Below are 15119 nucleotides of genomic sequence, written 5' to 3'. Positions count from 1 at the left end.
GAAGTTTACAGCTCTAAATGCCTACATTAGAAGATAAAGTTTCAAATCAGTAATCTAAGCCTCTACCTCAAGAACCTAGGAGCAAAATAAACCCAAAGTAAGCAAACAACAGGCAGTAACCAAAGGCAGAAATGGATGGAATTGAAAAAAAAAAATGAAGAAAATCAATGAGACAAAAAGCTGATTCTTTGAAAATATTGATAAAAACGGTAAACCTGTAAGCAGAAATGACAAAGAGAAAAAGAAAAAGAGATGTAAATAGCCAGTATCAGAAGTAAAGCAGGAAATACCATTACATACTCTGCAAACATGACAAAGATCAAAACACAGTTCTGCAAACAACTGTCATGCAAATTTTCCAACTTAGATGAAATGGACCAACTCCTCAGAAAACACATGCTACCTCAATTCACTTCATGTGAAGTAGATTATCTAAATAGCCCTATAACTGTCAAGGAAATGAATTATGAATTTAACACTGTCAAAAAATAAAACTTCCTGTTCCAAATGGTTTCACTGGGGAATTCTACCAAATGTTTAAAGGAAAATTAACACCAACTTTACACAATCCTTTCCAGAAAATGGAAGAGACAACAGTTTCCAATTCACTCTATAAAGCTAATATTACCTGATACCAAAACCAGGCAAAGACGGTAATACATACACACACATGAGAAAGAAACTTAAACATTCCTTATAAATATAGATGCAGAAATATTTTTAAAATATCAACAGAGTTCAGCAATATGTAAAAAAAATTATTCACTATGACCAATTGGACTTTTCTCCTTGTATTCAAAGCCTTGTATTCAATAGTTGAAAATAGGTCAAGGTAACTGACCATACTAACAGTGTAAAGAAGGAAAATCACATGGTCATATCAGTGGATGCAGAAAACCCGTATGATAAAATTTAACATTCGCTTATAATAAAAACTCCCATGAAAATAGGATTAGAGGGGACAGCCTCAATAGATAAAGGCATCTACATAGATCTTACAGCCAGTATTATATTTAATGGTGAAGCCTAAATGTTTTACTCTTAAAATCAGAAACAAGGCAAGGATGTCTTTTTTCACCTTTCTTTTTCAACATGGTGCTGGAAGTTCTAGTAAGTGTAATAAGACAAGAAAGGAAGTAAAAGGCAGACAAACCAGAAAGAAAGAAAGAAACCTGTACCTGTTTATAACTGACATAATTGTCTGTGTGTAAAATTCCAAGGAAACTACCAAAAAGAGAGAAAGAAAAAACTCACAGAACTAATAAGTGAGTTCAGCAATGTCCTGAGATACAGACAAACATCAAATCAGTTGTATTTCTATATATTAGCACTGGGCACTGAAATTAAAAATACAATAACATTTACAATTGCTCATAAGAATGCAATACTTAGGCATAAATCTAACAAAATACGTAGAAAACTTATATGTTGAAAATCACAAAATGCTGGTGAAATAAATCAAAGATCTAAATAAAAGGAGAGACATGTGCATGTATTAGAAGACAACATAGTAAATAGTCGATTTAGTAATAATCAACAGAATCAATTCTCCCCAAATTGCCGTACAGGTTTATTGCAATTCCTATAAAATCACAGCAAAGTTTTTGTAGGTATAGAGATACTGACAATGATATTCTAAAACGTATACAGAAAAAGTTGAAGAAACAAGAACAGTTAAAACAAGTCTGATAAAGAATAAAGTAGGAGGAGTTAGCCTACTCCACTTAAAATCTTGTAAAGCAAGTAATCAAGACAGTGGTAAAGGGACAGACACATAGATCAATGAAACAGAATAAGAAACCCAGAAATAGAACCACACAAATAGCCTCAACTGGTTTTGGGGAGATGAGTGTGTCCATAAATTGGCAACACACAAGATCCATGTGGTGCTGTAAATATTCTGTATTTCACCGCATTAATGTCAATATCCCGGTTGCAATAGTGTTGCAGGATGTTATCACTGAAAAAAATTGGATAAAGGTACACAGGGTTTACCTATATTATTTCTTACAATTACATGAAAATCTTAAATTTTCTCAAAATTAAAGTTTAATTTAAAATATTTAAAGGTGATGGGAACAGGTTCTATACAGACATAATAAATGGGCATGCATAGACATTATTTATTTAGATTTTCAAATTGCCTTTGACAAGGCCAATATCAAATTTCATTTGATTGAGGAAATTATCACGGTCAAAAGACCAAGTCTGGAAACAAAGTGTGTGTGTGTGTGTGTGTGTGTGTGTGTGTGTGCGTGCGTGCGTGCGCATGCACGCACATGCACACGTGTGCATATGCATGTGTGTAGTGTGCATACATTTCTCAGCTCTGTCCAGTGAGAACACCTACAAATATTGACAAATCTGATAGTAAAGTGCTATCGCATAACTATAGGGTTCAGATGGTGGTCTTTAATGCATTTTTCCACTAAAATGTACAAAGTCTCATAGAGGAAATACTTGATTTTGGATTTGGGAAGAGAAAAGAAAAAGCAAGCCATTATTTGGAATCCTGTGTTAACAATCCAGTAAGGCCAATTTTATATGATATATTCTTAGTCATTTGCATTATTATATTAACTGTGATAAAATGCCTAAGCTATTTGGGTAATTTCTAATATTTGTGTTAAGCTGTCAACTCAAATCTCTTCAATACTGTGGTCATCCAAATCTTCTGAATAGGGTCAGAGGCCTTTAAAGTTGGAGGGCCAAAGAGATTATTATTTAACACATGAAGAAAGATTTGAAGAGCTTAAGAAGTTTGCCCAACATCACAAAAATAATTAAAATCACCTGCTTCATGAATCATTAGCTTTACACAAATGCTCTAGCAATAAAAAATTTTTCCCAAACTCTATGCTTTCTACAAACATCAAACTACCTTCAGCAGATGTCTGTACATGAATGTGTGTGTTAAACACCTTTTTCTAGGTAACTCAGCCAAGTGGAGTCTTCAACTGGGAAATTCTGAACTTTAGTTTTAATGGGTGACCTTCGGCTTTTTCTCTAGATATACATGTACAACCATGGTGTCATGTATGAGAACTTTCCAAAGCCCATGATCTCATGGTAATAAGAGACTCACCAGCATAATTGCCAATAAAAAAGGACAGCACAATGGTACATTATATTTGATCACAATATAACTTCTTGTTCAAAAAAATCTTCTTGTTCAGTTCACCAACTGTTTATTGAACGTACCCAATGGATGTGGCATTTTGCTCGTTGCTTCAGACTGAGCTAAACAATATATGGCCATTGCCCTCAAGGCACATGGCAGCAATTTTAAAAGGGAAGTCCATTACAAAACGAGCCCATAACAGGAGCAAAGACCGACAACGAGTCTGTTTAGAGAAAATCAAGTGGTCCGGTTGCGTGGGTGTGTGTGTATTTCACTTGGAATCAGCAGATTCCAATGCGGAAAAGGAGCCAGAATAGTAGATTGGAGCCATAGAGACAGGAACCTGTATGACAGGGCCAGGGGTTCTGGATGGGATAAATGTCATTCTCAGGTCAACATATGCATCAAATCGCAGTGCTGAAAAGGAAGTGAGAATATAAAAGGCAGAAGCCCAGTTTTTAGTCTTTTTGATTATGTGCCTGCTAAAATAAGTGATGGTTTTTACTCGTGGGAAGTAATCAATATGAAAAAGGGGAGTAAAGGGAAAGTGGAGGAAACCTATAGGAAGAATAGTCGCAGAGATTTTCAAGTGACATAGTCCTAATATTTTCCTTAGAGTAGGCATATGGTCATCTACTGAGGAGGGGCAAATCTGGGACCGGCTCTGGAAGCTTGAAAGGAGGCCAAAGGATTTCTAACAGTTACTGGGAACATTGTAATGTGGCGTCAGTAAGAGGGGAATCAGGGGACTTCTTAACAGCCAGACAGGGTACATCTGAGATGTCAGCATGAATTTGTGACAGAAGAAAATGATACCAAATTACAGATAGATGATGCCATTAGTTACAGTAAGAAATGACTGACTATGACAGAAAATGGTGGAAGCTTATTAGTGTCTTTTGCCATATTGGCTGACCTAAGTTTCAGGTTATATGGAGACCCGAAAGAAGTTAGGGTGAGGCAGTGATCCTAGAGATTGCCAAGGAATCGAGGGAGAGTAGATGTCACTGCGAGTGAAGGACCCGGCCAAGGACGAGAGGGAGCAGCAATGGAGACCTTTAGAGATGAGATTCGGAGGTGTAAGTGTCTTGGAGGTGCAGTACTTCCAGGTGTCTGCGCCAGGAACGCTTGAGCTCAGGAGAAGTAAGTAACTGGAGAAATTTAGAGTGAGAGCTATGCCAGAAGAAATGTAGCTTATTACCCATTACTTTTCCAAAAATGAATTGGGGTAACTAACTACCAAAGTCATGTGGGCATGGTTGGGTAATGGAACAACATGGTAAGACTTTCTGCAGAGTAGTACCTTACATTTCGAGTGATTCTTTTTGGTCTACCAGGGACTTTCATGTGTATTACATCACAATATTAACAATACGGTAAGGCATTTTGGCCCCATTTTACTGATTAAAACACTGAATCTCTGGGACATTAAATGACTTGCCAAAGTCTACATAGATCCAGAGAGGATATGTTTGGTTTATGAAGATGTATTGATTTTCTTCCTTGGTTTCACTGGTCATGGCTCTTCCTAATATAGGATGGCATAGAGAAGCGAGACCTCAAGATCAAGGCTTCTGAACTGCAACACTGGGGACATCTGGGGCCAGAAAAGTCTTCACTGTGGGAGCTGTCCTGTGCACTGGAGGATGTTTAGCAACATCTCTGTCCACCTATCCCCCCAGTTGTGACGAACAGAAATATCTCCAGACACTGCCAGGTGTCCCCTTGAGGGCATAGTCATCCCTGGTAGAGAACCACTGCTCTAGATTATAGAGAAATTACTAATATTTAACAATGTGTGATGTGTAACATAATACATAGCTCACATTTTAATATCAGTGAACCATATTCCAGTGCAAGTGCACATGGGGTAATTAGGCAATAATTTAGTGTATCTGAAAGTTGTTTAGTTTTTTGGCATTGTTACTTTGCTCAGTTTTCTGACCCAAATTCATTGGAAAACCCGGGATTCTGCAGGATGCCTTGGGATGTTTGTATTGTTTAGGCTTTTATGACAGCAGAGAATACGAACTCAGTAAGGCTTTATTGTAAGAGTGGACATGGTCAGGCACTGGAATTTAAAAGCCATGGGAAGAAGAGTCAGGAGGGATCTCTGGTCTTTTTCTAGGTTCCTCCCACTGGCCACACAGCCTTCTTCTCGCGTCTTCTTCCTCTGCATTTGTCTAGTGCCTGTTTGCTGCCAATGATCCAGTCCTGTCTGGGCTCTCTCCTTGAAATTCCCAAAGGGGCAGATCTAACCACTCCCTCACGGGGATGAGGCGACATTGGTCTGCTCCCTGCCCTGGCTCAGTCCTAGTCCACCCAGGCAACAAACAGCCTGTGACACCCAGACCAGAGTGCCATGCCCTAGGACATTTCTGCAAGAAGCTGCTGTTAGAACTAGTAAGCATTTTGATGGGTGTGTGGCTTTCACCTGGCTTCTTATGATGGCACCGGGAGTTTACACCCAGCAGAGATGGAGCGAGGCAAAAAAACCATTTCTGTCTTAAGAGACTGAGTCTCGCAGACCACACACAAGCACCAATAAAGCCAGACAATAAAGTCATTTAAATGTATTCATGAGTAAACGAGGATGAAGGAAACTGTCTTTTGGACATTGCAGAATTAATTGTTTTACATGCTTTCTTTGTTTTGAAGACTTCAGATTAGCTGTTTAAGTGATCCAATAGAATCATTTTAATAAGGAGACCACCGAATTTCTCAGACTGAATTCATTCTTCATTCCCAAGATATCACAGAGTCGTGTCACTTGGTTTAGTGAGTTTTCTGAGCAAGTTTGAGTCCTTCAGAATAAACGGGACTTCATGAGTGGGAGCCATCACTAGCTACTATTAAACTCACAGATGAGAGGACAGCTTCACAAACAGAACAGGAGGTCTGTCCCTTGTTTAAAGTACAAATGAGAACATGCACTGGTGACTTTGAACTTGAGTGTAACATGAACTCTGAGAACTGAAGACATTTATAAATAATGTAAGACTTCAGCTGAGTCAAGTTATTCTTTAAAGAAATTTGTTTTTATGGTCATGTTTAATCATTAGTAAGTATGCTGTTTTCTCTTATTATAGGTTATGTATGAAATTGTTGGAGCGATTGAAAAAAATAAAGACTCCCTTTCACAGAATCTTCTATTTGTAATGAAAAGTAAGTTGAGTTTTTTTTCTTCCCTATACTGGTTAAATGCCATGCATCCTTTATCACTCTCTCTGTGAATATTTTTCTATCAAATATGCTACCAGCTAAAAGACAATTGAAATATCTTTTACATTCTAATGCAAAGAATAATAAGGAATGGATCTTGTCATGCTATTCATTGGTTACATTTAATTTGGAGTCCAGTAGAAACCATAACTTAACTAAGCTTTTAGCAGATAGAAATGTAAAACATCCTTACTGCTTTAGTGGTATGAATATAAAAAAGCTTTTCTGTGACGGCTAATGAAGATGAATATAGCTTCCAAAGTTATTGAGGCCACAGTAAGTAGGTGAATTTCATTCCTTTAGATGACTCTGGAGCACAACTAAGGTGGTATTTTATTCTTACGTACTTTTAGTTATAAAGTATTAATGCCCACTAGGTAGAGGGAACCCTTAAATTTGCATATACACATATGCATATAAATATGAACATTTGTATAAATTTATAGGCTCCTTCTACTATAATATTATCTACTAGTATTCTATACTATATATAAAACTATGTACTAGATTTATGTACACATAATTATATGGATATAATACTTATATTGTGTGTATACATATATATATATATATATAAAATTCTGTCTCCTCTAGTAATTACTTTCTTAATAGTAGTCCTGCAGTGATTCCCATTTTTTAATAGCATTTTTAATGAATTAAAATATATCATCTTTTACGCTTTAAGTTGCTCTAACTGAGAAAGAGTTATTTATCTCTTCTGGGAAAAGAAGCATATGAGAGCCTTGAAAAAGTTGAATGTGGAAATAAAAATCGCCTTATCATTTCTGGTTTGGGGAACATTTTTGTCTCAAATCACAGCAGCACAGTTGTAACACCTTGTTTTTCACAGCTGATGACTCTGCCTGTCTCTTAGAACTTATGGTTATTGTGATTTCTCTTAATTGAGACTAATGATAAAGACATGGACTTGGGATAATATTAAGAATAAAAAAGAATTAAAATAATTGATCTTATTTATTATCATTGGGAATATCTTCCTTGTAGTTTACAATTATTTGAACTTTTATGTAGAATGCACTTTCCTTGGGGTCCTATCCTTTACGAAGATCTAACATATATCATGTTTTACAAGTTGGCACAGTGCTTTTTAAAAAAATTTTGTATTTCATGTGATAGAATATACGTATTTAGAATCAGAATATGGTGGGTAGTGATAACACAATTCTGTTTATGTTCATAGAATCTCTATATTTTAAAGTTTTTCTTTTGTGTGTAGTTGCTAACAAGTTCTAAGAAAAAAAATGAATCTTGTTTTATTCTAAATATTTTAGGACATAGGTACATCTGAGCGAGAGAACAGGCTTTACAGTGTGCACTTGTAAGTTTATACAGGTGATGGCAGATGTTTTCTCTAAAAGCCTAGAGAATAAGTATTTTAGGATTTGTGAGCCATACAGTCTCTGCTGCAGTGACTCAACTCTGCTGTTATAATGTGAAACTTTTGTAGACAAAGAAAAAAAAGGATTTGGCTGTATTCCAATAAAGCTTCATTTACAAAAACAGGAGGCGGTGGACCATATTTGGCCACCCAGGCTATTATATAAGCCAAAGAGGCATGGTTGCGATAGTATTTTATGAGTCTGTGGAATAATTTGATGTTTTAGATAATTATTAAAAACAAGTGTAATTTGTAATAATAACTTTTATATCCAGAGACTGTGCTAATTACTTTGCTTTTGTATCGTATTAAATCTTCATATCATCAAGCTCCCAGTTGAGAAATATGATAGGATCTGTACAAACAGAGCCATGTCTATGAGACACCTAACCAAGCAAAGCCAGGTGACTTGGAGCCACAGCTCATGGAGAGGTGCAGCAAATTTGTGCTTGACACTGGAACTAAAGTCTACTTAACTCATAAAGAGGCAAAAAGATTCAGGATTCAGACTATGAAGTCTGGTCACAAGAACAGGAAAATTTAGGATTTACTGTCAATCATTGTTAACAATTCTTGCATCTTTTGTTGCTGTGTGTCTCTGCATGCCTGCTTATAAATTGTGGGCACCTTAGTTATCTTATCTCATTTTATAGGCAGAAAATGCCCTGTGCAATGATTGTGGATCCCAGTGAGGGATATTTCCCATTTCGATGAGTGACATGAAGAAAATGGTTTGTAGTAAGTGACTCCAGGTGATAGGAAAGAAAGGAGAAAGCTGGTTCTTCACGAGAGGCTCCTCTATTAGGTTCCAGGAGGCAAAAGGACGCCAGGATTTCTCTGTATATGTCCCATGGAAAGCTGCTCTCTCCTGTCATTCACTCAGCTGTGGCCAGGGCACTGACCTCAGGGTCCTGATGCAGATGGCATCTCCCTGTGACAGTGGGCTGACACAGGTCCTGCTAGATCTACATGCAGACTGACTATATGATTCTGAGAAAATACAGTAAAGGGCTACTTACATATTTTGGTCCATTTTTATACATAGCGTTGTCAATATTATTCAAGATTTTTTTTCTCAATTATAGGAATAACGTGTTGTGTTATTTATCTGGGGGTCCATTTATACATAGACTGACTGTAAATATAAATAATAATTGCTCATTATTATTTCTTTAAATTGCCCATGGTATAAATTGGCTCATTGTTTGTTTTGAAGTGGGTTCACACTTAAAGTTACAAAATTAGTTTGAAGAACTCCCAAATGCACCCTTCCCAAATTCACTTTTTTCATTACCTTTTTTTAACTAACTCTCTATCTCCGCTTTCTCTCTCCCTCTGCCCTTTGCTCTTTTTGTTTCTCCCCCTTTTCTCCCTTCTGTATGTGTGTGTGTGTGTGTGTGTGTGTGTGTGTGTGTGAAATTTCTTAACCATTTGAGAATGTCACTTATCTCTTCATGTCTAAATACTTTAGTTTGCACCCTAAGAGCAAAGACATTATCATACATAACCTCAGTAAATTATCAGAATATTTAACATTGATATAATACTAATATTTAATCCAGATTATGTATAAAACTTTACTAATTGTCACGCTAATGTCTTTTATAGTGCCCCCTCCCCCAATTCAGGATCATTAATTGCATTTAGCTATTATTTCTCTTTAGTCTTCTTTAATCTGGGACAGTTCTCCAGCTTTTCTTTGTCTTTTATGACGTTAATATTTTTTAAAAATTAAAGGCCAGTTAATTTGTAGAGTGTCTCTCAATTTGGGCTTACTTGATATTTTCTCGTATTAAGAGCTTATGCAGTTTTTTTGCCAAAAATCTCAAAGAGGTGGTGAGGTGTCCTTCTCAGTGCATCATATTGGGAGGATTGGAACATGTTAGCCATGATAACTTTGATAAAGTGGTATCCTTCAGGTTTTTGTAATCTTAAATTGCTGTTTTCCCTTAGTTATTGATGAGTAATTTGTAAGAAAGTACCTTGAGACTATATAAATATTCTGTTCCTCATCAAATTTTCACCCATACATTTGTGATTCTTGCCTAAATCATTATTTCTCCTATTGTTGCAAAATTGTGATTTTCTAACCCCATCTTTCCATCATCTGTGGCATTTTCCTGTAAAAACTCACACTTTTCCTATATTTGCTTATTTATCATCAGTATAGACTCATGGATTCTTGTTTTATTTAATGAATCATAATCCATTACCATCATTGTATTGATGCTGAAATCGTGCTGGACTTGGCCAGGGAGAACCCCTGGAAGCTACCTCCTGTGTCCTTTTGACAAGTTCCTATTATTTTTATAGCACTTTCTTACATTCTGGCCTTCCAAAAATGCTCCATGCCTAAACCAAAATATGCAAAAAAAAAGCCCAGATTCATCCACCTTGCTTCAGATGTGGAATCATCCATTTGTCCACAAAGTTTATACATTCTGTATAGGAGAATGGTGTTGAGAAACGCCACAATCTAGAGTCTGCATGTGCTCATTGCTTCTGGGTGTCATTGCTTTTAGACCTTTTCAGAACTTGAAGATTTAAAATATAGATAACATATAGATATGTGGCTATATATTAAAAATTAATAATTTACCCTGATACCTCTAATTTTTAACCCAACACCACTCCTTTTTGCTCCTGCATTTCATAATTATATCTCCCTTCTCTGACAGCTCTCCCTGCTTCTCTGTTTGCTTATTAATGTAGTGATTTTTCACTGAAAACTTTGAAGGTATATATTATGCAGGCCCTATTTTGTACCTTGGCAGGCAAAATAATTTGAGTGTGGAAAAGGTAGGAAATAAACTGCTTTGCTACGAAACATCGCTAACTGTCTGATGGGCTAAGCATTATCCTAAGTGATTTATGTACATTATTTCACATTTTAATTTGGCTGTAATCCTTGTGGTATATACTATCATCATCATTTTATAGCAGAGGGCACTTAAGCTTAAAAACTGCCAACAGACAAATATAGGTAACACAAGAAACATTCCTTCCAGATCCTCAGCCACCATAGATGTCATGTTCACTATACTACTCAAATTTGTAACCAAAATCTACTTGTCCAAGCTCCAGTTTCTCCCTGAGGTGCCAAGAGGGGAATATGGATCCAGAATGATCAGATTTACATAACTTAACATCTAAACTACATCAGCTTGTGTTTACCTTACACCCTAACTGGATCAGAAAAGGGACACTTCTTTCCCCTTCGTTATTCTAACAACTGATGCAGTTAAATGAGGCAGGGTCTCCCACAGGTGTTCATATGCGGCTCTGAGACAGGTGCGATCTGGGGGACATGTTTTCCTGAGAGTTATTTTCCCAGAATGGGGATTGCTGACAGAAACCACAAGTGTTTATGATTTAGTCAAGTACACAAAAGCCCCTTAGGTCTGAGCAGGTAAGATTTGGTTCTGACAACCAGGACAGAAGTAAGTGTTACTCAGAAAGCAAAGGACCAAGTCCCCAGGCAGAGAATAAGGCAGCATGGAGTCGAGACTCCCGGTCAAGGGCACTGAAGGTCAGAACTTGTCAAGTGGAGGAAATGAATAGGGGCACAGAGAACAGTAGCCTCCTAAATCCACTGCACCAACTACATCTTCCACACGAAATGTTCTAGTGGTTAAAGCTTGTGTGAGGAATACGTTGAATGCTCAAACAAATAATGATATTAACGCCACTTCGACTATTCCTTTATTTCCTAGCTAGTGAAAATGTCGTGATCAATCATTTGTTCCAGTCGAAACTGTCACAAACCGGATCCCTTGTACCTTCGTCTCCTTCCTTTAAATTCCGAGGACATAAATCCGCCCTGCTGAGTAAGAAAATGACAGCTTCTTCAATTGTCGGAGAAAACAAGAATTATCTAGAACTTAGTAAGGTAAAAGTTTTGTGATTCTTGCTTGGCTGCTTTTAAGTTTTCTTAGTGTGTTTGCTGCTTTTTAAAAAATGAAAGCACAATTGTGCATACCAGTGAAAAGAAATTGATAGTCTAATAGAAAGAATGAAAGGGAAAGATGCAACCTGAAGTATAACAGTCAGAGAGAGAAGACTGTCTAGGACAGCACAGCGCAGTGACGTTCAGAAGCAAGTGCAGTATTAGTAATTTTACTCAGTGTACAACACCCTATTTGTGTTCCATCTCTGTGGCTGTCTGGTTGATGGATGGAAAGTAACTTCAGGGACAGTAGTCTTGGAGAGAATAAACTTAGCTACCTTATTCTATTGATATTAATCATTTCAGAGGTTTTAGGTCTCTAAACAATAAATTGTCATTTCTCTTATAGACATAGGGTAGTTTTCATGTGGCACAATGTTTTTATTCAGTATTTGTAGATTTTAAACTTTTTTGTATTATACTAATTTTTTAATGCATGTTTGTCCCACATAAGTTTGGTCGTACATACAGCATACAGTGTAAAGGTTCTACTTGTAAAAGAGAACTAAAAACTCAGTAAAGGGTTATTTCAAACTGATAGGAAATAGTTTGGAAGAGTTTCAGGTTTCTTAAGAATCCCATGCCTTGTTGTATTACAGTCTGTTTTGCTTGCATCTATCAAAACTATAAAAGATGAGAAATATAATTGAGAAAGTGTTCAGGACAATCAGTTTCAGAAATGCAGTTATTGCAGCTTCCTGGAACCCATTTTAGCTTACCAATTAAAACAAAAGCACAGTTAAAATCAACTCTATTTTAGGAGAGTGTCAGAAATGTGTATTAAAGTGTGTGTGGATGTGTGTGTGTGTGTGTGTGTGTGTCTTTGGCCAATAGATCCTAGATTTAGGAATCCTTTGATGTAGTCCTAGAACTAGATAATCACAGGAATTCAATCTCACTGCATAGAAAATGCCATCTTTTACATAAAGAAGACAAAGGACAATCCTTTGTAAGGAAGTTCTCTATTCCTGGGGGTCTCATTGAACCTTCTGTCCTTTCCTTTCTTAATTATCCTGAAAATCAAGAGCAAGAAATCACCACACACCTCTAAACTGTAATTTTTAACCTCAATTATTAAACATTATGAGGCCTAGATGCCATTAGTCTTTTCCCTAAAGAACTGCAAGAAGAAGATAATTCACAGTAGTTCCTCCACCCAGAAAGGGAAATTCAGTGCACAATTTCAAGAGATGGAGATGTACTTACTAAGATTATTTCTTAAGTGTTCTGTTCCTCTCATTTCATTTATTTCTCCTCTTCAAACTGCTCTCATCCTTGCACATCCACCCCTGTGGCCAGGAAAGTGGGACTTTGCCCACTCTTTAGTTGCGTGTTACACTTTGTGTTGTATTTGTAGAAAACAGGTTGATCTCCGACCAGTCACTTCATTTTACATTCCCTTGTCAGTTACAATTAATGACTCCAGCTTGACAGTTCCTCTTAATGGAAGGAAATGAGCTTTTGTCTTAATAGCAACAACACCAGGTTGACAAGAATGTTGTGTCAGAATTTTTTCTTATATCAAGACCGTTTTATGTTAAGAGAAATGATTTTAGATCAATAGATATGTTGGTCTAAGGCTGTGTAGTTTTGTGAAATGTAATAGCACATTGGTGGCTGAGGTTCCTTATAACCTCTGGTGGAATTTAATTACCTTCTGCCCTTTAGTTCTTCACCCAGTGGCCTCATTTCCACTGATTTTTATTATCTCCATTATCATTTAATCTTTGCTACATATGATTTTTAAAGAGCTTGTGTAATTACTTATTGAAGAAAACAGTCTATTGTCATTTTTCACAGACATGTGATTTACTAACCCCTTTTAGCAGTTAAAAAAAAAAAGAAGAAAGGAGAAAAAAAAGGAGAAAAAAAAAGTAAGATAGCATCAAACGTGTGCATTCATCCAATGACTGGCTGTAGTTAAATTTAAGGGAATAAACCAATGATTATTAAAATATCAAATCTTTGTAACATAAAATAGTATCCTTTTGCCCCAGAGTGAGCTACATTTTAAAATAGATGTAAACAGTTAGTAATATAAGCAGGATGCCACAGTGAGTTTATTGAACCACGAAGCAAGACAGAGTCTATGATTATTCTCAAACTAAAATGGGAACAGCACGGTGGTAGATCCGATTTATACAACAGCCCTGCACTTGAACGGCAGCAGTAATGGTTGTTATTTTATGAGAAGCTGTTCATATCAACTTATAATAACATTACAGAACATTGTTTCGTACTAATTTTTTTAAAGTAATTGATTAAACATATTTGTGGGGTACAGAGTTGAACATCAATACCAGTGTGCAGTGTGTGATGATCAAATCCGGATCATTACCGTGTTCATCATTACAAAACATAATCACGTAATCATTTATGTTTCAAATCTATATTTGCCTATAAGTGAATTTATATGGATGCAAGGCTTAATTTTTTTCCTTCTAAACTTGAAATTAGTAAAATAAATTTTCTCTTTCTCCCTTTCTTTCTGTTTTCATCACAGTTATTAAAAAAGAAAGGAACTTCTGCATTTCTTCAAAGACTGGAACGAGGACATCCAGTTACTACAGCATCTCAGCTCAGGGTTAGTGAAGTTTTCACATTTCAAATACTTGATGTTTATTTATATCAACTATACAGGGTTTCTGTAGAACTTTTTTTCCCCATTTTTGGCAACTTGAATACCTTCAGGAAAAAGCAAACACAGATGTAATTGTCACATAGAGTGAGTGAATGCCTAGTAACAAAAGAGCCATGGATTGAAGATAACAATTTCAAGATTTTTATTAAAAAACTGCTTTATTTTTTCGGTCAGTGTCTCTTTTGGTGAATCAGTTGGGTTCTACTTCTGTCCTTAGAAATCGCTGACGGATATTATTGGAAAACTTCAGAAGTGCACTCCACACTTCATTCATTGCATCAAGCCCAATAACTCAAAGCTGCCAGATACGTTTGATAACTTTTATGTGTCTGCTCAGCTGCAATATATCGGGGTCCTGGAGATGGTGAAGATCTTCAGATATGGATACCCAGTTCGCCTTTCCTTCTTGGATTTCCTATCAAGGTATATTCTGCTCTTGAAATCATTGTTTTATCTGATGTTCAGTGTAGTATCCTGACAATGTGTAGCAGGGATCTTCCTTTGTGGGGGGGCATTTCTTTTATTGTTTATAATCTTCTATCTTGAGTACTCTGGGAAAGAATACTCTGGGAAACAAAGAAATGCACTGACAAAGCTTATGTAAAAAGTTATTGGACTTCACTGAAGACAATACTTTGGAAACCATTTTCATGTTCCCTTAAATGTGTGGATTTCTTTGAATTTAAAGATTCGTAAAATTATTGCATGTAATTGTTTACATAAAATTTATTATTTAAAAGAAGAGGGTATATCTGTGACTATTTTTTCCTCCTTTATATCTATTAACAAA

The 15119-nt window shown here is 36.3% G+C and overlaps 1 protein-coding gene across 1 annotated transcript in view; it reads left to right on the top strand.

The window, feature by feature from the left end:
• Nucleotides 1–15119, top strand: part of MYO16 (myosin XVI) — a 491528-nt gene that overhangs the window by 337294 nt on the left and 139115 nt on the right. The window contains exons 23-26 of the mRNA XM_063102217.1: nt 6211–6286; nt 11456–11631; nt 14192–14272; nt 14547–14752. Coding sequence (XP_062958287.1) covers nt 6211–6286; nt 11456–11631; nt 14192–14272; nt 14547–14752 — 539 coding nt within the window. The remainder of the gene's footprint in view (nt 1–6210; nt 6287–11455; nt 11632–14191; nt 14273–14546; nt 14753–15119) is intronic.

Source organism: Cynocephalus volans, chromosome 7 (genome assembly GCF_027409185.1).
Source record: "Cynocephalus volans isolate mCynVol1 chromosome 7, mCynVol1.pri, whole genome shotgun sequence".
NCBI classification, from domain to species: domain Eukaryota; kingdom Metazoa; phylum Chordata; class Mammalia; order Dermoptera; family Cynocephalidae; genus Cynocephalus; species Cynocephalus volans.
The sequence above is the reverse complement of the archived record's forward strand: the minus strand, read 5'-3'. Positions and strand labels throughout refer to the sequence as shown.